This window comes from Oncorhynchus mykiss, chromosome 5 (genome assembly GCF_013265735.2).
Source record: "Oncorhynchus mykiss isolate Arlee chromosome 5, USDA_OmykA_1.1, whole genome shotgun sequence".
In the NCBI taxonomy this organism is placed as follows: domain Eukaryota; kingdom Metazoa; phylum Chordata; class Actinopteri; order Salmoniformes; family Salmonidae; genus Oncorhynchus; species Oncorhynchus mykiss.
In genome coordinates, this window is record NC_048569.1 from 6,551,232 (window position 1) to 6,576,991 (window position 25,760).

Here is a 25,760-nt window from a genome sequence, read left to right on the forward strand (position 1 = left end):
AAGCCTGAAATGTGGCAAAAGGTCGCAAAGTTCAAGGGGGCCGAATACTTTCGCAATGCACTGTAATTATAATCAAGTCTTTCATTTATCTCCCACCCCTAGATTGACAGTTCTCAGCTGATCCGATGTCGAGAGCTGGTGTCACGTCACCTGTCCACACAGGAAGCTTCCCTGCCTCCCAACACTGTGTACATCTACCAGTCCCTGCACCACAGTCTGGACCCGGACCCCTGCACCTGGGGAAGAGAGTCCGACACCAGGCTCCCAGACACAGACCCACCGGCCCCATCCACGGCCCCTAGGGACAGGAGCCTCTCCTGGGTCTCCTCTACCACCCTGCTCCAGGTCCATGGACCACCCAAACCCAGCCACCACTCCCACCAAGTCTCCCTGCGCTGCAAGCACTCAGCCAAGCGCAAGGTGAGAGCTTGGCTGCTTCAACAACCAGAGTAATGCATTTTTTTAACATCTACCTAGATACAGTGCATTTGGAAAGTATTCCGACCCCTTGATTATTTCCCCATTTTGTTACGTTACAGCCTTAGTCTAAAATGTATTAAATCGTTTTTTCCCCCTCCTCATCAATCGACACACAATATCCTGTAATGACAAAGCAAAAAAAACTTTTTTTTTTTTTAAATGTATTAAAAATGAAATCACATTTACGTGAGTATTCAGACCCTTTAATCAGTACTTTTAGTTACCTTACAGACTTATTCTTAAATTGTTTTTTTTCCCTCATCTATCTCCACACAATACCCCCTAATGACATCGCAATACCCCCTAATGACATCGCAATACCCACTAATGACATCACAATACCCCCTAATGACATCGCAATACCCCCTAATGACATCGCAATACCCCCTAATGACATCGCAATACCCACTAATGACATCGCAATACCCACTAATGACATCGCAATACCCACTAATGACATCGCAATACCCCCTAATGACATCGCAATACCCACTAATGACATCGCAATACCCACTAATGACATCGCAATACCCACTAATGACATCGCAATACCCCCTAATGACATCGCAATACCCCCTAATGACATCGCAATACCCCCTAATGACATCGCAATACCCCCTAATGACATCGCAATACCCCCTAATGACATCGCAATACCCCCTAATGACATCGCAATACCCACTAATGACATCGCAATACCCACTAATGACATCGCAATACCCACTAATGACATCACAATACCCACTAATGACATCACAATACCCACTAATGACATCACAAAAATATTACATTTCTTAAGTATTCAGACCTTTTACTCAGTATTTTGTTGAAGCACCTTTGGCAGCGATTACAGCATCATGTCTTCTTGGGTTTGAAGCTACAAGCTTGGCACACCTGTATTTGGGGAGTTTCTCCCATTCTTCTCTGCAGATCCTCTCAAGCTCTGTCAGGTTGGATGGGGATTTGTTGCTGCACAGCTATTTTCAGGTCTCTCCAGAGATGTTCGATCGGGTTCAAATCCGGGTTCTGGCTGGGCCACTCAAGTTCATTCGGAGACTTGTCCCCAAGCCACTTCTGCCTTGTCTTGGCTGTGTGCTTAGGGCCGTTGTCCTGTTGAAAGGTGAACCTTCACCCCAGTCTGAGGTCCTGAGCGCTCTGAAGCCTGTTTTCATCAAGGATCTCTCTGTACTTTGCTCTGTTCATCTTTGCCTCGAACCTGACTAGTCTCCCAGTTCCTGCCGCTGAAAAACAACCACACAGCATGATGCTGCCAACACCATGCTTCACCGTAGCGATGGTGCCAGGTTTCTGCCAGATGTGACACTTGGCATTCAGGCCAAAGAGCTCAGTCTTGGTTTCATCAGAGCAGAGAATCTTGTTTCTCATGGTCTGAGAGTCCTTTAGGTGCCTTTTGGAAAACACCAAGCAGGCTTTCATGCTCCTTTTTTGGCTCCCCGATTGCGCAGCGGTCTAAGGCACTGCATCTCAGTGCTAGAGGCGTCACTACAAACCCTGGTTCGATTCCAGTCTATATCACAACCGGCCATGATTGGGGGTCCCATAGGGCGGCGCACAATTGGCCCAGCGTTGTCTGGTTTAGGGTTTGGCCGGGGTAGGCTGTCATTATAAGAATTTGTTTTTAACTGACTTGTCTAGTTAAATAAAAATACTGAGGAGTGGCATCCGTCTGGCCACTCTACCATAAAGCCCTGATTAGCGGAGTGCTGTAGAGATGGTTGTCCTTCTGGAAGGTTCCCCTATCTCCACAGAGGAACTCTGGAGCTCTGTCAGAGTGACCATCAGTTTCTTTGTCACTTCCCTGACCAAGGCCCATCTCCCCCGATTGCTCAGTTTGGACCGGGTGGCCAGCTCTAGGAAGAGTTCTTGTGGTTCCAAACTTCTTCCATTAAGAATGATGGAGGCCACTGTGTTCTTGGGGACCTTCAACGCTGCTCCTCGACACAATCCTGTCTCTGAGATCTACGGACAATTCCTTCGACCTCATGGCTTGGTTTTTGCTCTGACATGCACTGTCAACTGTGGGACCTTATATAGACAGGTGTGTGCCTTTCCAAATCATGTCCAATCAATTGAATTTACCACAGGTGGACTCCAATCAAGTTGTAGAAACATCTCAAGGATAATCAATGGAAACAGGATGCACCTGAGCTCAATTTAGAGTCTCATGGCAAACAGTCTGAATACTTATGCAAATAAGGTATTTCTGTTTTTATTTTAATACATTTCTAAAAACGTGTTTTCGCTTTTATCATTATGGGGTATTGTGATGTCATTATGGGGTATTGTGATGTCATTATGGGGTATTGTGATGTCATTATGGGGCATTGTGATGTCATTATGGGGCATTGTGATGTCATTATGGGGCATTGTGTGTAGATTGACCAACATGTTTTATTTAATCCATTTTAGAATAAAGGCTGTAACGTAACAAAATGTGGAAAAAGTTGAGGGGGTCTGAATACTTTCCGAATGCACTGTATACTATTGCTATTTGACTTGCCTTGATTATGAAAGCATATTGTGTTTATGGTAATATGTTTAGGTAGTAGAGCTTTGAGATGACAATGAAAAGCTCTATCCAAATGTAATGTATTTTAAGTGATATAATGTATTGTATTATGTGCTTATAAATAATATTATTATTATTAAGGTGGAGGAGATGGAGGTCGACGAATTCTACGAGGGGATCAAACGACTCTACAACGAAGAGAACGGGGGCGCTCCGGAAGGGACGGCGGTAACGGGGGAGGAGCCTCTAGAGGAGAGTCCTGTCCTATTGGTCAGGAGGGAGGGCCACACCTCCCCCTGCCCCCCTCTCCAACCCGTCAGTGTCTCATAGAGAAGAAGAGGATGAAACCAAGGCCTTCTCTTCCTCTCTACCTGAGCTGCAAGGAAAATAAGTCTCAGTATTCAATCTGTCACATGGCATTTATCCACCAACCCCAGGCCTCGATTGAGCCCCCAAAAAAAGTCACCAAAAAAATATGCTATTTCATAACTATTTGTTGAGCACAAATATAAAATGATAAAAAAATATATATAATATAATGATATAAATATTATCCTTCAAAAAAATAGGTCAAATTACTACTTCTCCCTGTGAGTCTCTGTGATGATATTTCTCTAAAGTCATGTCATTTTATTTCTGTTTTTGACTAACTAATCTAAGTTTCAATCAGTATATTTATTTTCTTTTGCCTTCCTCTTTTCCTGAAATAAAAAAAATCATTCCCAGTATGTTGTCTTTAACCCCTCACAAAACATGTCACGTTAGAGTTTGACTGTAAAAGCGTGTAGAACTATGTTAACCTGAAGTACTGAATGTTTTTTTTTCATGTTTAATAATGGAAATATCCCCTTCCACAACTTTCCTGTCTTTGTCCCGTCACAGTGTGCTGTAGTAGTTTAACCAAAGAATGAACGGTACAAGCTACTGTCATTAATGACGATGCATAAGTGAATCAATTTACCCAATGACGCAATATGTTTTAAGATAAACAACTTTGTTTAAAAGAGGGTTTATCCCTCATAGTGCACTACTTTTTAGTAGAGGCCTATGGGGGGGAAATAGGGTGACATTTCAGATGCTATCAAGAAGAGGGTTTGAAGATGTAGCTACCATAATTCACCTTATCTTTGCTGTTCAGAAACAACTTGCTGTTTTTTTTTTGTTTATTGCCAAAAGGCTCTTGCTCTGGGGTGCTGGTAACTGCCGATGTACTGCTGACAACTTGTGGCATCAATAAAACAAGTGAAATAATCCGTCTTTATCTGGTTACTGTGTATCAAAGTAGCTTCATTGTGTCATCCCGCACATTGTCGGCTACAGTTAGTCTTGAAAACCAGACCCGAGGCAACAGCCGGAGCATTTGAAAATGGAGGGAGCGCAACGCTGATTCTAGCGCTACTTGGTTAATGTACTCAATTGGTAGAGCATGGAACACCAGAGTATCCTCAAATTTGAGAAGAGTACAGCAATGAAATGATTTAGGCCGGAATGCTATGATTTTAAACGTTTTCCACGTTTCTAAATTGCAACGTAGCTTTATTTTAGGTAAGTTAATTTATGTGACATTAGATTTCTTGCGGTGTGGTTATGCTGATGGTTTGTCTACACAGCAGGTTAGAACACTTAATTTGGAAGGTTAAGAGGACAAAGGTGTAGCTAAAATGCGCTCCGAGTGGCGCAGCGGTCTAAGGCACTGCATCACAGTGCCAGAGGCATCACTACAGACCCTGGTTCGATTCCAGGCTGTATCACAACCGACCGTGATTGGGAGTCCCATCTGGCCCTGCGTCGTCCAGATTAGAGTTTGACTGGGGTAGGCCGTTATTATTAATAAGAATGTGTTCTTAACTTACTTGCCTAGTTAAAGGTTAAATAAATAAACAATGCTAGTTGTCAACAACTTATCCCCGGCGCGACAACTAGATGGAGCTGTAATGGAAGCCATCATGGTACAAACCATCAGCAATACAACATCTGCACGTTGCCTAATTCTCAGGGGTTTATTACGCCAATTTTTTGCAAAACGTTTCTTAAACGGAAGCAAACGAAATGGGGAGGGACCTACCTGCATTTGGCCAATTTAAAATCTCATTGTTCTCTGTTTGCTTCTTAAATTGTAAACTGTTTCTGCAATGAATTACCATGGGTGTATTCATTACGGAAACTGTTTACCGTTTAAGAACCAAAGGAAACAAACGAAACGAAGAATGTCCTACCTGAATTTCTCCAATAAATACTATTGTTTGCGTTTTCCGTTTGGAGTAGGCTAAACCGTTTCTGTTGTAAAACGTTTACAGTTTAAGAACCAAACAGAAGCAAACCGAGCAAAACGACATTTTATATTGGACAAATGCAGGTAGGTCCCGCCCGCTTTCGTTTGTTTCCGTTTAAGAAACGTTTTGCAACAGAATCGGGCTAATGAATACGCCCCAGGTATGCAGGTGTAGTTGCAAATGTTCGGATGGGGCGGAGTTAATTGTTACTGGCGCAGAAAAAATCCCATCTGACACTACATCGGTCTTGGAGCAAACAGACGGAATGGCCACCGATTTTACTCAGGATTCGGTGCTGTACTTTCTCCGGTGCAACGGTGGAAGAGTGAAGAACTCTGAATTGTTGGCGCACTTCAATGCGTTTATAAAGGACCACAAGAACCAGACGCACAATCGGGAACTGTTTAAAAAGTTTATTAACTCCGTGGCTGTGGTGAAAACCGAGGAGGGAGTTAGATACGTTGTATTGAGGAAGACATTTCTGGGCCATGTTGTTGGAGGAGATATCGCCACAGGATCCCATTCTCCAAACCCCCCCATCGGACAACAACCTGCGCCACAGGCGAGAGAGAGACCGCTCGCCGAGAGATCTGGTAAACATAAACCAGGAGAGAGGTCAGAAGGAATTGATCGAGACGCACTTGCACGTCACAAATCAGAAGTTCCATGTTCCACCGGGCAACACCATCCAACTCACAGAAAAGATATTAGCCTCGGCTGGAATTGTAAAGAAAAACAATGTGAAAAGTACAGTCAACTTCGAAAAGCCTATTCAAAGCTCCTCGCCATGTGTGACAGACCATGGGCTACCTCCGGCATCCAGCAACAAAGAGGCACCGTTCCGCCCATCTTACAATGCAGAAATATCAACGGGCTCAGAAGATGGGAGTGGTCAGAACATTGAAACAAAATGGGATAAAGAACCCGTGACTCTCCCTCTTTCAGTCCCAAAACTGAATCACAAAGGCATTTACATTGGTGGTTACACACTTGGCAAGCAGTCAGTAGAACCCAAGAGGTCCTATCTGCCCCCTGAGGTCCTGTACACAGAGGTGAAACCTCCGGCACCTCGGACTCACCTAGCACAGGTGCAACAGAATGCAGTACAGCCAAAGAGGAAGACCTCTGACGCTGACCACAGAGGAGCCTCTGCAGCTACAGGATGGCCACTGCTCACCACTCTAGAGCATGCCAGCTCCTTTCCTTGTTTATCTGATCCTTCTGCTGCTCCCCTGACCCCTGACCCCCAGGTGACAAGGAGCAATGGCAACCTGGATGGCAGCCTTCACCTCCACCATAGCATCCCACAGCAGCCCAGACCAAAAGAAGATGGAGTCCCTGACCCAGTCCCTATCCCTGACATTCACAGCCAGTATCCGGAGGAGAGTAGAGCTGCTGTTCCTCAGTCTTGGGTCAAACCCCAGCCTCCCCAATGCCACCTACGCCTGGATTACCCATACCACACCCCCGCTGCTGACAGTGCTAGGTCTTCTGGTTACTCAGAGCAGTACCACCACCAGGCCGACTCCGGCCTCTCCTCCCGTCACAGCCACAGCAGCCTCCTCCTTTGCCCATCACTGAACTCCAGGGATGAGTGGCCCCAGGGTTCCCGTAGAGATGAGTCGGCCAGCTATGAAGCACTCAACTACCAGGTTCTCTCGGGTGAGCAGCTCTCTCAGATGCACTGCGCCGAGAAGCAAGCCCCCTGGCCTCACTATCACTCCACCGGTTACCTTGATAACAACAAGGTGGACATAGCATCGTCATGGCACCATTCCACAGGTTATCTCCATGACGATGATGGGTCAGAGTCCAACGAGTCCACCTCTATTCCTGGTTCAGCCCCTGAGCCATTTCTCCGACCCGCCGTCCAGCGAATCAGCACACAGCTCCGCAGCCGTATGTGTCGTAGTCTCGGAGCCGGCCTGGACCAACAGTTTCCGGAGGACAGCGTCTCGGCACGGCACCACCGCCTCCACCTCCTCTCCTCCAACCTCAGCATCAGCCACTCCTTCTCCCACCCTACCTCACGTACACCCAGCTACAGAGACCTGAGGGGGGAGATGCGATCTGGGGCCTGCAGTAACAAGAGCTTAAACAGTGGCCATGACAGCTCCTACTTCCACCGGCACAACCTGGTCCCCCTGGAGCCTAAGGAGCATGACTGGCTGGTGAAGGGCGCCGCTGGACTCTGGGCCGACATTTACACCCTGTTCAGAGATGAACCCAGCCTCCTCACCAAGAGAGACTTCATCACTGGTTATACCATCCTGCACTGGATCGCTAAACATGGAGACCACCGGGTCCTCAACACACTCTGGTACGGAGTCAACAAAGCCGGGTTGAAACTGGACGTGGATGTGAAGACTACCTGTGGCTACACGCCTCTTCACCTGGCCGCCATCCACGGGAACGACAAGATGATCCGACTTCTGGTTCATAAGTTCAGTGCCAACGTGGCCCTCAGGGACACTAGTGGTAAGAAGGCCTGGCAGCACCTCGGTCGCACCGGCCCAATTGACCTTCTAGAGATGCTAGGGGCCCCTCAGTGCTTGACCCCCAACGAGGGTAGCTCCTCATCCCAGTCCACAGGAGAGAGACCCACAAGGCCGGTGACATCCTCGGGCTCAGCCGCGGTGAAGAGGTCCACTTCTATAGCTGTGTTCCTGAATAAGACTCTGATGAAGTTCCCAGGACGGGAAGGTTCGCAGTCGTCCGACTCTTTAGTGTGACAATAGGCATCTAGGGTGACTGTCCCACTATGACCTCTATTCTAATGGCACCAGCCACTTACTAACTAAGCTGTGTTGGGGCTTCACAGCTAAGATTTGACACTTAAAATCGGATTTGCTTTCTTTATTTAAAATGTTAATCCATTCATTTATTTTTTTTAGACCAAATAATTGAATAAGGGGGTAGGGATTGTTATTGAGCTGTCTAAATTAATTTATTATGAATGGATATGACAGACAGACCTTAACTGTATCACTTGTGATAACAAAAGCAATTAGAATCAGTTCCGTGAGGTCGGAGTTATAAAGAGATTGTATTTTATTATCATATTTGAGTATAATTGCTTTGCATTTGTGTTTATTTTTGGCGAGAACCTTTTTGTTTGTTTGCTACTGGGGAAATGGCTTCCATTCCTAATGTTTTGTTTCTCTCCAACAACAGTTAAGTGCTTCAGCAGTTTCCTGTTTCAGGTGGTTACTTGATGCTGGAATGTGGTTTTGTTTGTTCAAAGGCCTGTCAAAGTAGCAATGTATATTACATCATCTGACTAAAGGAAAAATAATCCTCCCTTGCACCAGGTTGAATATGATGCCAACTGTTCACTAGTTTAAATCCCCGAAGGTTGAGTGAGGTTTATAAAGCACGGCTGTTTTATTATATTGACTTGTTGTTAATATTGACACCAAAAAGTTGAATCGCACAAACTGTTTTCTCTCCATGTGCTCTCATGTTTCCAGATGCAGCATGTCCTGATGTACTAAAACAATCCAAACTGCTTTTCATTTAATGTCACTCTAAAGCCATTTCCTTAAAGACCCAGTGCAGTCAAATGGGTTTTTTCCCCCCGTGTTTTGTATAATATTGTACAGCGGCTGATGAAACTAACCCTGTAAAAGTGTTTATTTTTATTATATTTTAGCAGTGTTATTTCCTGATAGTTGCTGGTTGAAAATACAATATACCCAGGGTCTTCTAAACAGCAGGTTTGCATGGGCGGGAGTTTCGGTTTTCCATGGTGACATCATGTTTTTAAATTGGTTAATATCAAGAGTTCTAAACATCTCTGCCAATAACAGCTTTGTTTCAGTTCCCCCCCGCCCCACTCAGACCACTCCCCCAGACACTCCTACCAAATACTTTCATGAGAACGTTATTACTATTTTTTTTTCTCCCCCTTTTCAATGGAAATCTATTACAAATCTGTTTATTTGTCACTTGCTTCGTAAACAGATTACAAACAGTGAAATGCTTTACTTAAAGACACTTTTCAGACAATGCAGCGTTAAAGATACATTTAACCAAGTAAAATACGTGAAGCTACTTTATTGTTACCCAGAAATGATTTCATGTTGCTATAAAAAAAAACGCTGCATTTGAGCCTTTTTAACATCTTATTTGTATTTGTTTTATTTAATATTATTGATCCAAGTGAAATGTTCACCTGTGTTGAACATTAAGGTGCAAGAGAGCAGGTTAACAGAAGTTCTGATCCAAACAGCAGCACATTCCCTATGTATCACGCTGCTCTGGTCAAAACTAGTCCACTATATAGGGAACACGGTTCCATTTTGGATGCAAAACAAAGGCTCTTCAGGTGCTGGATTCATACAGTGGATGTAAACAGACATGATAAACAATTCTACGTGCCAGCTACGGCTCTGGAGGGCTGGAGGTACGCGAGGGACCAGGGGAGGCTTCAGATCGGGGGACCCTCCTTCCTCGCCCCTCCAGACTGGAGCTCTGGATGTCTACCATGGCGTGGTGGGATCACGGCGGAGACGAGGTGTCTATGAAAGGCTGTGCTGTGTGAGCTGCCGGGCCGGGCCGGGCTAGGGCCACTGTGTGGGACTTGATGAGGCATGTCGAGGAAAAACGTGTCCTTTGTGTTGCCGTCATGCTGCTACCAGGACGACACCTTCCGTTGTGTCCCAAATGTCACCCTATTCCCTAAATAGTGCACTACTTTTGACCAGAACTAAGTGGGCACTTGTCAAAAAGTAGTGCACTATAAAGGGAATAGGGACATTTTTAGGACGCACACCCTTATTGGGAGAATAGGTTCGGCGAGGGCACATTGAGACTGGCCTCCTTTTAAACTTTTATCTAACTTAACTCTAACTTTTAAAGTTGACTTATACACAACTTAAAACTAAATCGTTTTTTTCTGCAGGCCACATGGGCGCTATCCAAGTGTAACTGTAGTAATCTGAAGGTGAGTCGTAACTTTGACACAGTATGTTTGTGCACATGGAGATGTCTACATGCTGGGTCTTGTCACCTGGAAGAGTGCGTACGGGAGGGTGCTGTGTTTTGCAGGTTATTCAAGCTTGCGTTTCTCTGGTTGTGTAACTTTGGTGAATTTCAGTTATGTAATATTGCCTGTCTGACTACAGCTTTATCTTTCTGTATGAATAAAAGCATGTCATTGTATACTAACTGCTGTAGTTGTGAGCATTTCTGATCAACAAGCACATGTCTATTTCAACCTTTTTTAATTACCAGTGGAAGGGTGAGACTGTTACCAGAGGCCTGGTAATACTCTGACACTGTCATGCTATCATGTAACAACACCTACTGGTGTGCTCTCCTGAGGCCAAATAGTTCACTTGGACAGTCCTTAGACCAGTAGCACCATGTTGCAATGGGACTTGAATTTCCCAACACACATTTCCCCAGGCTGTGTTGTCATGCCAACCCCTTGTCACTGTATTGTTTAGGTTGAAATAGAGTTGGCATGAGCACAAACAGATCTGGGATCAGTCTATAGGAGGAGACAACAGATCTGGGACCAGGCTATAGGAGGAGACAACAGATCTGGGACCAGGCTATAGAAGGAGACAACAGATCTGGGACCAGGCTATAGAAGGAGACAACAGATCTGAGACCAAGCTATAGAAGGAGACAACAGATCTGGGACCAGGCTATTGGAGGAGACAACAGATCTGGGACCAGGCTATAGAAGGAGACAACAGATCTGGGACCAGGCTATAGAAGGAGACAACAGATCTGGGACCAGGCTATAGAAGGAGACTACAGATCTGAGACCAGGCTATAGGAGGAGACAACAGATCTGGGACCAGGCTATAGAAGGAGACTACAGATCTGAGACCAGGCTATAGGAGGAGACAACAGATCTGAGATCAGGCTATAGAAGTTGATCTAATCTCATCAATAACATTCTAAGATACAAAATGGCTGATGAGTCGAGACGTCATAGAATAGATAGATAGTCAAAGTACAATTGTCACAAAGGCTCTTTAAAAATAGATTTATTTTGTAAACGAGGATCTGTTTTCTATTCGGCCTCCCTCCCTTACGTGTCATAAAGCAAGATTAACACATGGAATTTGATTACAGCAACTGTCAAATCTGTTATTTCAGTGATGTCACAGAAAACGCTATGGAGAAAAATATGGATGGCACCATTATTGTTTATGAATATTGTGAGATAGCTAGGCCACTGCATTAGTGAGATAGCTAGGACACTGCATTAGTGAGATAGCTAGGACACTGCATTAGTGAGATAGCTAGGACACAGCATTAGTGAGATAGCTAGGACACAGCATTAGTGAGATAGCTAGGTCACTGCATTAGTGAGATAGCTAGGACACTACATTAGTGAGATAGCTAGGACACTACATTAGTGAGATAGCTAGGACACTGCATTAGTGAGATAGCTAGGACACTACATTAGTGAGATAGCTAGGACACAGCATTAGTGAGATAGCTAGGACACTGCATTAGTGAGATAGCTAGGACACAGCATTAGTGAGATAGCTAGGACACAGCATTAGTGAGATAGCTAGGTCACTGCATTAGTGAGATAGCTAGGACACTGCATTAGTGAGATAGCTAGGACACTACATTAGTGAGATAGCTAGGACACTACATTAGTGAGATAGCTAGGACACTACATTAGTGAGATAGCTAGGCCACTGCATTAGTGAGATAGCTAGGACACTACATTAGTGAGATAGCTAGGACACTGCATTAGTGAGATAGCTAGGACACTACATTAGTGAGATAGCTAGGACACTACATTAGTGAGATAGCTAGGACACTACATTAGTGAGATAGCTAGGACACAGCATTAGTGAGATAGCTAGGACACTACATTAGTGAGATAGCTAGGACACTACATTAGTGAGATAGCTAGGACACTGCATTAGTGAGATAGCTAGGACACTACATTAGTGAGATAGCTAGGACACTACATTAGTGAGATAGCTAGGACACTACATTAGTGAGATAGCTAGGACACTACATTAGTGAGATAGCTAGGACACTACATTAGTGAGATAGCTAGGACAAACATTTACATATCAGCCATCTTCAGATGTATGTAGACAACAGTGGTGATAGATATTTATGAATATGTGCCTGATACAGTATATTCATGAATATGTGCCTGATTAGGATAAATTAGGATAGTCTGTAAATGTTTAAAAGGTGCTCTCAAAAGGATACAACAATATCAATTGGCATAGTACTTTTTTTGAGAAGTGAAACAAGCAAGTCACACAGGAGTCGTCAGACGATGTTTAAATAGTAGGCATGTCACACATGAACTGACAGTACCAACCTACACTATTTCAACCTCCTCTATTTTTTTTACCCAGATATCCCTACGAAGTGATACCACGGCCCAATGAGATAGCTCCGCCCACAGTATGCATGTACTTACTGGGCAACAACATTCCCGAGTAACATCTGATTACTTCCTGGAAGCCTCGTCATCATGAAGGACGCCGCCTTGTATCAGAGGAAGACCATGTGACCAGAGGTCAGTTAGAACGCCCACTGTCAACTTGCCTCATTCCATCATTTTTTCAGTTGAAAAAATATATATAACATGTTTGTTTTTTCTCCTCCATCTACATATTAAAAAGCACAGCCACGTACATAATACATACCATTTCCTTTTTATAATATAAATAATTATTGCATTTGCTGTCAGTGTCATGGTACCTTTTTTTCCCATTAGCGATCATTTTTGAGTCTGAAATATAAGTATTTGAAGTTTAAAAAAATAAAATGAAAAAAAGCCTTAGATTGTGGCTACATATTCATGTGTGTCAGAGCGTGCTGTTGTGTTTGCTAAAGAAAACAGGCCTATTTCAGGTCTGGTTCCTCCTGACCAATAGGAACAGAATGAGATATACAAGTCATTCTAGATCTGTGATTCTGACCAATCAGTAGTTAATCTGCCAAAACAAAGTTCTCAGCTGTAGTGATGTGTAAAGGCAGTAGTAATATTTCAACTGATATATATATATATATATATATATATATTCACAGTATATATACTGTGAATAAAATGTCTTGACAGGCAGTTGTACATCCACTACCGTTACACTCAAAACTGTCAATCTGTTCGTATGAATTACACTACTAGGCACTTGAACCGTGCATTGAATCAACCAAAGAGTGGCGTAGTCACAACAGAGATATGTGAAGAAGCCGGAGTAACAAAGAAGGCAGAAATATGATAAGAGGCACGACGACATATCCATCATGGTCACTTCTCATAGTTTGTCTGTCTGTACGCATAAACAAGGGAACAGACAGGTGACATCCTTCACATGAAGGATGTCCCTTTCTCTACAGTTCATCTCTACATGGGAAGAGAGATGCTGTGTCCGTCTCGACTTCCTCTGTTGTTTTGTAGTGTCATTCGCCAGTCATGTGGTGTTGTATGCAGTAGTCTTCACCCATTGCGCCAGAGACACAGCTGGAGTATTGTGGTAGTGACCAGGACTGTTATGGTTGGGGTTTTACAGGAGTCACAGGGATGTTACAGTGATGGAGCGGACACTACGGGTAGGACTGGGACCCCTGGGGCCTAACCCTGGGTTGGAGGAGCGGCAGAGCAAGGCCTGGTGGTCCCCAGGAGAGATACTCTCTATCAGCCTGTCGAGCTGCTCGTCCCCCTGCTTGATGAGCTCGTCCAGGTGTCTCTGTCGGATCAGGAGGGCAGGTTTCATACAGACGTAATGCTGGTAGTCTCTTAGCTGCGGCCCGGTCAGGTACCCACCCAGGATGTCCAGAACCACACGCTCCCGACGATCCAGATTCTCCTTCAGCTCCCTGGCATCCTCGTGCTGACTACACAGCTGCCTGCGCTTCTGCTGTAAGGACTCCTGAGTTAACACAGATATATAGATTATTAAAGACATCCTGGTGCTGACGACACAGATTCCCGAGGGCAGAGAGAGACTGTTAGTGATAGGTGAATAGAGTCTTTACACAGAGAGACTCCTGGTTAAACTAGAGGAGATAGACATCCTGTCTGCTGTAAGGACTCCTGAGTTAACACAGATATATAGATTATTAAAGACATCCTGGTGCTGACGACACAGATTCCCGAGGGCAGAGAGAGACTGTTAGTGATAGGTGAATAGAGTCTTTACACAGAGAGACTCCTGGTTAAACTAGAGGAGATAGACATCCTGTCTGCTGTAAGGACTCCTGAGTTAACACAGATATATAGATTATTAAAGACATCCTGGTGCTGACGACACAGATTCCCGAGGGCAGAGAGAGACTGTTAGTGATAGGCGAATAGAGTCTTTACACAGAGAGACTCCTGGTTAAACTAGAGGAGATAGACATCCTGTCTGCTGTAAGGACTCCTGAGTTAACACAGATATATAGATTATTAAAGACATCCTGGTGCTGACGACACAGATTCCCGAGGGCAGAGAGAGACTGTTAGTGATAGGCGAATAGAGTCTTTACACAGAGAGACTCCTGGTTTAACTAGAGGAGATAGACATCCTGTCTGCTGTAAGGACTCCTGAGTTAACACAGATATATAGATTATTAAAGACATCCTGTCTCCTGTAAGGACTCCTGAGTTAACACAGATATATAGATTATTAAAGACATCCTGGGGAGACAGAGGATTCAGACTAGACTGAACAGAAATATAAACGCAACATGTAAAATGTTGTTCCCATGTTTCATGAGCTGAAATAAAAGATCCCAGAAATTTTCCATACACACAAAAAGCTTATTTCTCTCAAATTTTGTGCACAAATTTGTTTCCATCCCTGTTAGTGAGCATTTCTCCTTTGCCAAGATAATCCATTCACCTGACAGGTGTGGCATATCAAGAAGCTCATTAAACAGCATGATCATTACGCAGGTGCACCTTGTGCTGGGGACAATAAAAGGCCATGCTAAAATGTGCAGTTTAGTCACACAACACAATACCACAGATGTCTCAAGTTTTGACGGAGCATACAATTTACATGCAGACTGCAGGAATGTCCGCCAGAGCTGTTGGCAGATAATTTAATGTTCATTTCTTTACCATAAGCCACCTCCAACATAGTTTTAGAGAACACGTGTAACCACGCCAACCCAGGACCTCCACATCTGGCTTCTTCACCTGCGGGATCATCTGAGACCAGCCACACGGACAGCTAATGAAACTGAAGAGTATTTCTGTCTGTAATAAAGCCCTTTTGTGGGAATAAATACTCGTTCTGACTGGCTGGGCCTGGCTCCCCAGTGGATGGGCCTGGCTCCCCAGTGGATGGGCCTGGCTCCCCAGTGGCTGGGTCTGGCTCCCCAGTGGATGGGCCTGGCTCCCCAGTGGATGGGCCTGGCTCCCCAGTGGATGGGCCTGGCTCCCCAGTGGATGGGTCTGGCTCCCCAGTGGATGGGCCTGGCTCCCCAGTGGATGGGCCTGGCTCCCCAGTGGATGGGCCTGGCTCCCCAGTGGGTGGACCTGGCTCCCCAGTGGATGGGCCTGGCTCCCCAGTGGATGGGCCTGGCTCCCCAGTGGGTGGACCTGGCTCCCCAGTGGATGGGCCTGGCTCCCCAGTGGCTGGGTCTGGCTCCCCAGTGGATGGGCCTGGCTCCCCAGTGGATGGGCCTGGCTCCCCAGTGGATGGGCCTGGCTCCCCAGTGGGTGGACCTGGCTCCCCAGTGGATGGGCCTGGCTCCCCAGTGGATGGGCCTGGCTCCCCAGTGGGTGGACCTGGCTCCCCAGTGGGTGGGCCTGGCTCCCCAGTGGGTGGACCTGGCTCCCCAGTGGGTGGACCTGGCTCCCCAGTGGCTGGGTCTGGCTCCCCAGTGGGTGGACCTGGCTCCCCAGTGGATGGGCCTGGCTCCCCAGTGGGTGGACCTGGCTCCCCAGTGGGTGGACCTGGCTCCCCAGTGGGTGGGCCTGACTCCCCAGTGGGTGGGCCTGGCTCCCCAGTGGCTGGGCCTGGCTCCCCAGTGGGTGGGCCTGGCTCCCCAGTGGGTGGGCCTGGCTCCCCAGTGGCTGGGCCTGACTCCCCAGTGACTGGGCCTGGCTCCCCAGTGGCTGGGCCTGACTCCCCAGTGGCTGGGCCTGACTCCCCAGTGACTGGGCCTGGCTCCCCAGTGGCTGGGCCTGGCTCCCCAGTGGGTGGGCCTGGCTCCCCAGTGGCTGGGCCTGACTCCCCAGTGGCTGGGCCTGGCTCCCCAGTGACTGGGCCTGGCTCCCCAGTGGCTGGGCCTGACTCCCCAGTGGCTGGGCCTGGCTCCCCAGTGGCTGGGCCTGACTCCCCAGTGGCTGGGCCTGGCTCCCCAGTGGCTGGGCCTGACTCCCCAGTGACTGGGCCTGGCTCCCCAGTGGCTGGGCCTGACTCCCCAGTGACTGGGCCTGGCTCCCCAGTGGCTGGGCCTGGCTCCCCAGTGGCTGGGCCTGACTCCCCAGTGGCTGGGCCTGACTCCCCAGTGACTGGGCCTGGCTCCCCAGTGGCTGGGCCTGACTCCCCAGTGGCTGGGCCTGACTCCCCAGTGACTGGGCCTGACTCCCCAGTGACTGGGCCTGACTCCCCAGTGGCTGGGCCTGACTCCCCAGTGGCTGGGCCTGACTCCCCAGTGGCTGGGCCTGACTCCCCAGTGGCTGGGCCTGACTCCCCAGTGGCTGGGCCTGACTCCCCAGTGACTGGGCCTGACTCCCCAGTGGCTGGGCCTGACTCCCCAGTGGCTGGGCCTGGCTCCCCAGTGGCTGGGCCTGACTCCCCAGTGGCTGGGCCTGGCTCCCCAGTGGCTGGGCCTGACTCCCCAGTGGCTGGGCCTGGCTCCCCAGTGACTGGGCCTGGCTCCCCAATGACTGGGCCTGGCTCCCCAGTGGCTGGGCCTGACTCCCCAGTGGCTGGGCCTGGCTCCCCAGTGGCTGGGCCTGACTCCCCAGTGGCTGGGCCTGACTCCCCAGTGACTGGGCCTGGCTCCCCAGTGGCTGGGCCTGACTCCCCAGTGACTGGGCCTGGCTCCCCAGTGGCTGGGCCTGGCTCCCCAGTGGCTGGGCCTGACTCCCCAGTGGCTGGGCCTGACTCCCCAGTGACTGGGCCTGGCTCCCCAGTGGCTGGGCCTGACTCCCCAGTGACTGGGCCTGACTCCCCAGTGACTGGGCCTGACTCCCCAGTGGCTGGGCCTGACTCCCCAGTGGCTGGGCCTGACTCCCCAGTGGCTGGGCCGGACTCCCCAGTGGCTGGGCCTGACTCCCCAGTGGCTGGGCCTGACTCCCCAGTGGCTGGGCCTGACTCCCCAGTGGCTGGGCCTGGCTCCCCAGTGGCTGGGCCTGACTCCCCAGTGGCTGGGCCTGGCTCCCCAGTGGCTGGGCCTGACTCCCCAGTGGCTGGGCCTGACTCCCCAGTGGCTGGGCCTGGCTCCCCAGTGGCTGGGCCTGACTCCCCAGTGGCTGGGCCTGACTCCCCAGTGGCTGGGCCTGGCTCCCCAGTGGCTGGGCCTGACTCCCCAGTGGCTGGGCCTGACTCCCCAGTGACTGGGCCTGGCTCCCCAGTGGGGGGATTGATTCTCTTATATGATCTGTAACTCAATAAAATCATTGATATTGTTGCATGTTGCGTTTATATTTTTTGTTCTGTATATTATTGATAGATGATTTATAGATTATTAAAGGCATCCTGGTGCAGAGACTCCTGGAGAGGATATGTGGCCTAGAGATTACTGACTAAACTACATAGACATACTGTATTTGTGCACACAATTACCTGGTACCACCTAGCGAACAGAATGTGACATCTTTAGAAAAACATGAATTGTTATTAGTGAGATAGCTGGGTCACTGCATTAGTGAGATAGCTAGGACACTGCAATAGTGAGATAGCTAGGTCACTACATTAGTGAGATAGCTAGGTCACTGCATTAGTAAGATAGCTAGGACACTGCATTAGTGAGATAGCTAGGACACTGCATTAGTGAGATAGCTAGGACACTGCATTAGTGAGATAGCTAGGTCACTGCATTAGTGAGATAGCTAGGCCACTGCATTAGTGAGATAGCTAGGACACTACATTAGTGAGATAGCTAGGTCACTGCATTAGTGAGATAGCTAGGTCACTGCATTAGTGAGATAGCTAGGTCACTACATTAGTGAGATAGCTAGGTCACTGCATTAGTGAGATAGCTAGGACATTGCAATAGTGAGATAGCTAGGTCACTGCATTAGTGAGATAGCTAGGACACTGCATTAGTGAGATAGCTAGGACATTGCATTAGTGAGATAGCTAGGTCACTGCATTAGTGAGATAGCTAGGACACTGCATTAGTGAGATAGCTAGGACACTGCATTAGTGAGATAGCTAGGTCACTGCATTAGTGAGATAGCTAGGCCACTGCATTAGTGAGATAGCTAGGACACTACATTAGTGAGATAGCTAGGTCACTGCATTAGTGAGATAGCTAGGTCACTGCATTAGTGAGATAGCTAGGTCACTACATTAGTGAGATAGCTAGGTCACTGCATTAGTGAGATAGCTAGGACATTGCATTAGTGAGATAGCTAGGTCACTGCATTAGTGAGATAGCTAGGACACTGCATTAGTGAGATAGCTAGGACATTGCATTAGTGAGATAGCTAGGTCACTGCATTAGTGAGATAGCTAGGACACTGCATTAGTGAGATAGCTAGGTCACTACATTAGTGAGATAGCTAGGACACAGCATTGGTGAGATAGTTAGGTCACTGCATTAGTGAGATAGCTAGGTCACTACATTAGTGAGATAGCTAGGTCACTGCATTAGTGAGATAGCTAGGACATTGCATTAGTGAGATAGCTAGGTCACTGCATTAGTGAGATAGCTAGGACACTGCATTAGTGAGATAGCTAGGACATTGCATTAGTGAGATAGCTAGGTCACTGCATTAGTGAGATAGCTAGGACACTGCATTAGTGAGATAGCTAGGTCACTACATTAGTGAGATAGCTAGGACACAGCATTGGTGAGATAGTTAGGTCACTGCATTAGTGAGATAGCTAGGTCACTACATTAGTGAGATAGCTAGGACACTGCATTAGTGAGATAGCTAGGTCACTGCATTAGTGAGATAGCTAGGTCACTACATTAGTGAGATAGCTAGGTCACTGCATTAGTGAGATAGCTAGGACACCTCATTAGTGAGATAGCTAGGACACTACATTAGTGAGATAGCTAGGACACTACATGTTAGGACACTACATTAGTGAGATAGCTAGGACACTGCATTAGTGAGATAGCTAGGACACTACACTACATGTTAGGACACTACACTACACTACGGCACTATAACTGGCAAGAATTCCACCCTGTCTTTCTTGTAGTGTTAAATAATGTTTGTTCATTAGGAAGAGGTTATATGGCATGGACCTAGGAAGAAAGGAATGTATGTGGGGGTAGAAAGCGAACGGAGAGGAGCATTAACCTATGTTGGAACTGACCTGGATGTAAATCTGTAGAGATAAGATAGGACAGGGAGAGGCCCCTCCAGAGCTCTAGTATCTGGGAGAGCCTGGAACTGTCAGCTGAGTGGTTATAAACTGCAGTGAGACTCATGAGAAAATCCCTATGTTGGTGTGTATGTATGGATGGTTAGGATGGTATAATTTTTTACCTTTAACTAGGCAAGTCAGTTAAGAACAAATTCTTATTTTCAATGACGGCCTAGGAACAGTGGGTTAACTGCCTGTTCAGGGGCAGAACGACAGATTTGTACCTTGTCAGCTCGGGGATTTGAACTTGCAACCTTCCGGTTACTAGTCCAACGCTCTAAACACTAGGCTACCCTAGTGGTTGAGAGCTCTTGCAAATAAATCGGGATCTGATCAATTGTGAGCTGGGAATTCTGTCTGTTTTATTTAAGACCAGGACTTTACAACCTCTGGGTATCAGAAAGATAAAGATCATTGGAATTCATGAACATTGATTACAAAAATTACTTAACAACTTCATTGTGAGACTGAGTGTTTAGCTATAACTTGTTACCAACCATATGTTATTCTCACTACCACTTTATTCTGTGCTGCTGTAATGTAAAGTGCAACCCATTTTTATAAAAACTGCTTCACTTTCCTCCATTTTGGAGTCAGTTGTCTGCTTTCAACGTTTGTCTTCTCAGTCTGGGATGATGATGTTTGTTGTATTTGAACATGGCATGTCATTTATTCTAAATTGTAGAAATGTTTTGATGTCAAACGTGACAAATTCATAACATCTATCTGTTGTCTGTTGACTCTTTACTTTCTGGCATGGTGTTTTCCTCGTGGGGTTTATCAGCCCTCTGACCCCCAGTTCTCTGTGTATAGAGCGCCACCTGGTGGACAGCAGCAGTACTGCACCAGTAGACTTGAAAAGAGGACCGCTTGTGAACATAAATAGGACGTGAAAGAGGTTATTTTGAGCTGGAAGCACCCTGAAAGAACCTGCTCAATCTTCTCTGTTGAAGAAGGGGGGGGGGGGGGGGGGGGGGCTAAAGGGTGAGTTTTGCCAAATAAGGAATAAGTGGGAGGCGGGACAATGAGCAAGAACACACCCCTTAAAATGTATACAATGCATAACTAAGTAGCCATGTGCTATGTTGTCCTTACACAGTCCTAGGAACTGTTGATTGCAAAATACATTTAGATTAAGCTGTAAATTACTAAATACAATTGTATTAAACTTAAACCCCTGCATGGCTGCTTACAGTATATTGTATAAATAGTTTATTATTATTGTTTCCAATAGATCACTAAATTAGTACATTTTAAATTGTGATAGAAATCTGGACACAAATGTAAATAATTAAACTATTGAGACCAGCTGAGTGGTTATTTAAATAAAGTCTGTATACACAGTCCTAGCTTGAACCCCCACCATGGCTGCATACAGTGTCATTGTGGGGGTTCGATTAATCTGGCCATCCGAGAGTGGCCATGATGTCACGTATCCTTAACACTCAGCATCCAAGCAAAGGAGTCAGCCTCAGGCTGATAGATGGGACTGAAACAAAGGAGTCAGCCTCAGGCTGATAGATGGGACTGAAACAAAGGAGTCAGCCTCAGGCTGATAGATGGGACTGAAACAAAGGAGTCAGCCTCAGGCTGATAGATGGGACTGAAACAAAGGAGCCAGCCTCAGGCTGATACATGGGACTGAAACAAAGGAGCCAGCCTCAGCCTGATACTGTACATGTGGCTGAAACAAATGAGCCAGCCTCAGGCTGATACATGTGACTAAAACAAAGACTGTGAGATGTTATGAAGGTAACTTGCAGTGTTCGGGCTTGGTTTAATATCCTGCTCTGTGCTGCAGAGAGAGAAACACTCTTTACACAGCACTTTGATACGGCTACGACCGGAAGTGACTTGTTCGTAGCAGGTTAGGAGAATTCGGTTAAGGTTAGGAAAAGGATTAGGGAAAATGCTCTCCTAACCTGCTACAGAATATTACTTCCGGTCGTAGTTGAAAAGTGTGTGCCCCGTGTTGTAGTTGTTTAACATCTCACCCTTTCCTCTGCGCTGTCCTCTGTCTCCTCCTCTCTGTCCAGGTCGTAGAGAGCGTTATGGACCCGGGCCAGCCGGCCACACAGAGACATTAATAAGTTGACTATCTTATCGAGGTCCCCGATGAACATCCTGTACTTCTCCTTCTCGTTGGGCTTACAGCGCTCCTGGACCAGGCTCTCCATGTGGCCCCCTAGGGCCCGGAACCTCCTCTGCTCCTCACCCAGAACCTCTCTCTCCTCTCGGAGTGAGGCAACGCTAAGGGTCAGAGCCTGGAGTAGCTCCACCTAGTGGGTGGGAGGAGAGGGGAAGTTGGCACCGACAATGTATATGTATGTCTATTGTTAGCATAAGAGTCTCTGAATGATCTACATCGCCTCTTTACCCAGAATTATGTACATCTCCTGAATGATCTACCTCTCCTCTTTACCTAGAGATATGTACATCTCCTGAATGATCTACCTCTGCTCTTTACCCAGAGATATGTACATCTCCTGAATGATCTACCTCTCCTCTTTACCCAGAGATATGTACATCTCCTGAATGATCTACCTCTCCTCTTTACCCAGAGATATGTACATCTCCTGAATGATCTACCTCTCCTCTTTACCCAGAGATATGTACATCTCCTGAATGATCTACCTCTCCTCTTTACCTAGAGATATGTACATCTCCTGAATGATCTACCTCTCCTCTTTACCCAGAGATATGTACATCTCCTGAATGATCTACCTCTCCTCTTTACCTAGAGATATGTACATCTCCTGAATGATCTACCTCTCCTCTTTACCCAGAGATATGTACATCTCCTGAATGGTCTACCTCTCCTCTTTACCCAGAGATATGTACATCTCCTGAATGATCTACCTCTCCTCTTTACCCAGAGATATGTACATCTCCTGAATGATATACCTCTCCTCTTTACCCAGAGATATGTACATCTCCTGAATGATCTACCTCTCCTCTTTACCCAGAGATATGTACATCTCCTGAATGATCTACCTCTCCTCTTTACCCAGAGATATGTACATCTCCTGAATGGTCTACCTCTCCTCTTTACCCAGAGATATGTACATCTCCTGAATGATATACCTCTCCTCTTTACCCAGAGATATGTACATCTCCTGAATGATCTACCTCTCCTCTTTACCCAGAGATATGTACATCTCCTGAATGATCTACCTCTCCTCTTTACCCAGAGATATGTACATCTCCTGAATGATCTACCTCTCCTCTTTACCCAGAGATATGTACATCTCCTGAATGATATACCTCTCCTCTTTACCCAGAGATATGTACATCTCCTGAATGATCTACCTCTCCTCTTTACCCAGAGATATGTACATCTCCTGAATGATCTACCTCTCCTCTTTACCCAGAGATATGTACATCTCCTGAATGATCTACCTCTCCTCTTTACCCAGAGATATGTACATCTCCTGAATGATATACCTCTCCTCTTTACCTAGAGATATGTACATCTCCTGAATGATATACCTCTCCTCTTTACCCAGAGATATGTACATCTCCTGAATGATCTACCTCTCCTCTTTACCCAGAGATATGTACATCTCCTGAATGATCTACCTCTCCTCTTTACCCAGAGATATGTACATCTCCTGAATGTTCTACCTCTCCTCTTTACATAGAGATATGTACATCTCCTGAATGATCTACCTCTCCTCTTTACCCAGAGATATGTACATCTCCTGAATGATCTACCTCTCCTCTTTACCCAGAGATATGTACATCTCCTGAATGATCTACCTCTCCTCTTTACCCAGAGATATGTACATCTCCTGAATGATCTACCTCTCCTCTTTACCTAGAGATATGTACATCTCCTGAATGATCCACCTCTCCTCTTTACCCAGAGATATGTACATCTCCTGAATGATCTACCTCTCCTCTTTACATAGAGATATGTACATCTCCTGAATGATCTACCTCTCATCTTTACCTAGAGATATGTACATCTCCTGAATGATCTACCTCTCCTCTTTACATAGAGATATGTACATCTCCTGAATGATCTACCTCTCCTCTTTACATAGAGATATGTACATCTCCTGAATGATCTACCTCTCCTCTTTACCCAGAGATATGTACATCTCCTGAATGATCTACCTCTGCTCTTTACCCAGAGATATGTACATCTCCTGAATGATCTACCTCTCCTCTTTACCTAGAGATATGTACATCTCCTGAATGATCTACCTCTCCTCTTTACCCAGAGATATGTACATCTCCTGAATGATCCAATCATGAGGAACATTAATTTAAAGATGAATGTAAGGTATTAAAGTTCAGACCTTTTTCTGATTGAGGTCTGCCTCTTCCTCATCCAGATCTACTCCTCTTCCCGCCTCTGTTTTCTGCAGCAGACTAGGTCCTGTAGAACAGACGCCATCTTGACTTCTACAAGGAAAGAGACAACAATGTGAGTAATAGTTAACATTACTACCACTGGAATACACTGAGACATTAGACCCTGAAACTCCCGACTGAAACTGACATATACTGCAGAATAAAGCAGGAAACAGTAAGAAGTAAGTAACACGCAGTACACTTACAAGCAGTAGACAATAAGCAACAAGCAGTACGCAACATGCAGTACGCAACAAGCAGTACGCAGCAAGCAGTACGCAGCAAGCAGTACGCAACAAGCAGAACGCAACAAGCAGTACGCAACAAGCAGTACGCAACAAGCAGTACGCAACAAGCAGTACGCAATAAGCAGTAAGCGACATGCAGTATGCAGTACGCAACAAGCAGTATGCAGTACGCAACAAGCAGTAAGCGACAAACAGTACGCAACAAGCAGTATGCAGTACACAACAAGCAGTATGCAGTACGCAACAAGCAGTACGCAACAAGCAGTACGCAACAAGCAGTATGCAGTACACAACAAGCAGTATGCAGTACAAAACAAGCAGTATGCAGTACACAACAAGCAGTATGCAGTACACAACAAACAGTATGCAGTACACAACAAGCAGTATGCAGTACACAACAAGCAGTATGCAGTACGCAACAAGCAGTACGCAACAAGCAGTACGCAACAAGCAGTATGCAGTACACAACAAGCAATAAGCAGTACGCAACAAGCAGTATGCAGTACGCAACAAGCAGTAAGCGACAAGCAGTATGCAATAAGCAGTACGCAACATGCAGTACGCAACAAGCAGTAAGCAACAAGCAGTACGCAACAAGCAGTACGCAATAAACAGTATGGAGTACGCAACAAGCAGTATGCAGTACGCAACAAGCAGTATGCAGTACACAACAAGCAGTAAGCGACAAGCAGTATGCAATAAGCAGTACGCAACAAGCAGTATGCAGTACGCAACAAGCAGTAAGCGACAAGCAGTATGCAATAAGCAGTACGCAACATGCAGTACGCAACATGCAGTAAGCGACAAGCAGTATGCAATAAGCAGTACGCAACATGCAGTAAGCGACAAGCAGTATGCAATAAGCAGTACGCAACATGCAGTAAGCGACAAGCAGTATGCAATAAGCAGTACGCAACATGCAGTACGCAACATGCAGTACGCAACAAGCAGTAAGCGACAAGCAGTATGCAATAAGCAGTACGCAACATGCAGTACGCAACATGCAGTACGCAACAAGCAGTAAGCAACATGCAGTAAGCAGTAATCAATCAGCAACTTGCAGTATGCAACATGCAGTAAGCAACATGCAGTACGCAACATGCAGTAAGCAACATGCAGTACGCAACAAGCAGTAAGCAACATGCAGTAAGCAGTAATCAATCAGCAACTTGCAGTAAGCAACATGCAGTAAGCAACATGCAGTACTCAACATGCAGTAAGCAACATGCAGTACGCAACATGCAGTAAGCAACATGCAGTATGCAACATGCAGTACGCAACATGCAGTAAGCAATATGCAGTACGCAACATGCAGTACGCAACATGCAGTACGCAGTAAGCAACATGCAGTAAGCAACATGCAGTAAGCAACATGCAGTACGCA

General features: G+C 46.4%; 2 protein-coding genes across 13 annotated transcripts in view; one reads left to right on the plus strand and one right to left on the minus strand.

Annotated features, from left to right (window-relative positions):
- The window catches only part of LOC110523126 (cyclin-I), a 67,093-nt gene extending 62,830 nt beyond the window's left edge, over positions 1-4,263 (plus strand). For 7 of the 8 annotated variants that reach the window (XM_036976667.1, XM_036976668.1, XM_036976669.1 and 4 more), the window contains 2 exons: positions 103-420; positions 3,152-4,263. In XM_036976667.1, coding sequence (XP_036832562.1) covers positions 103-420; positions 3,152-3,340 — 507 coding nt within the window. In that variant the 3' untranslated portion in view covers positions 3,341-4,263. Of the gene's footprint in view, positions 1-102; positions 450-3,151 lie in introns of all 8 variants that reach the window. The other variant, XM_036976671.1, reaches the window with a different exon arrangement.
- Positions 4,264-12,391: 8,128 nt separating this feature from the next.
- Positions 12,392-25,760, minus strand: part of LOC110524941 (protein Shroom3) — a 163,012-nt gene continuing 149,643 nt past the window's right edge. For 4 of the 5 annotated variants that reach the window (XM_036976675.1, XM_036976674.1, XM_036976678.1 and 1 more), the window contains 3 exons: positions 24,074-24,179; positions 21,764-22,048; positions 12,392-14,156 (listed from right to left, as the gene is read on the minus strand). In XM_036976675.1, the coding sequence (XP_036832570.1) occupies positions 13,800-14,156; positions 21,764-22,048; positions 24,074-24,179 (748 nt within the window). In that variant the 3' untranslated portion in view covers positions 12,392-13,799. The other variant, XM_036976676.1, reaches the window with a different exon arrangement.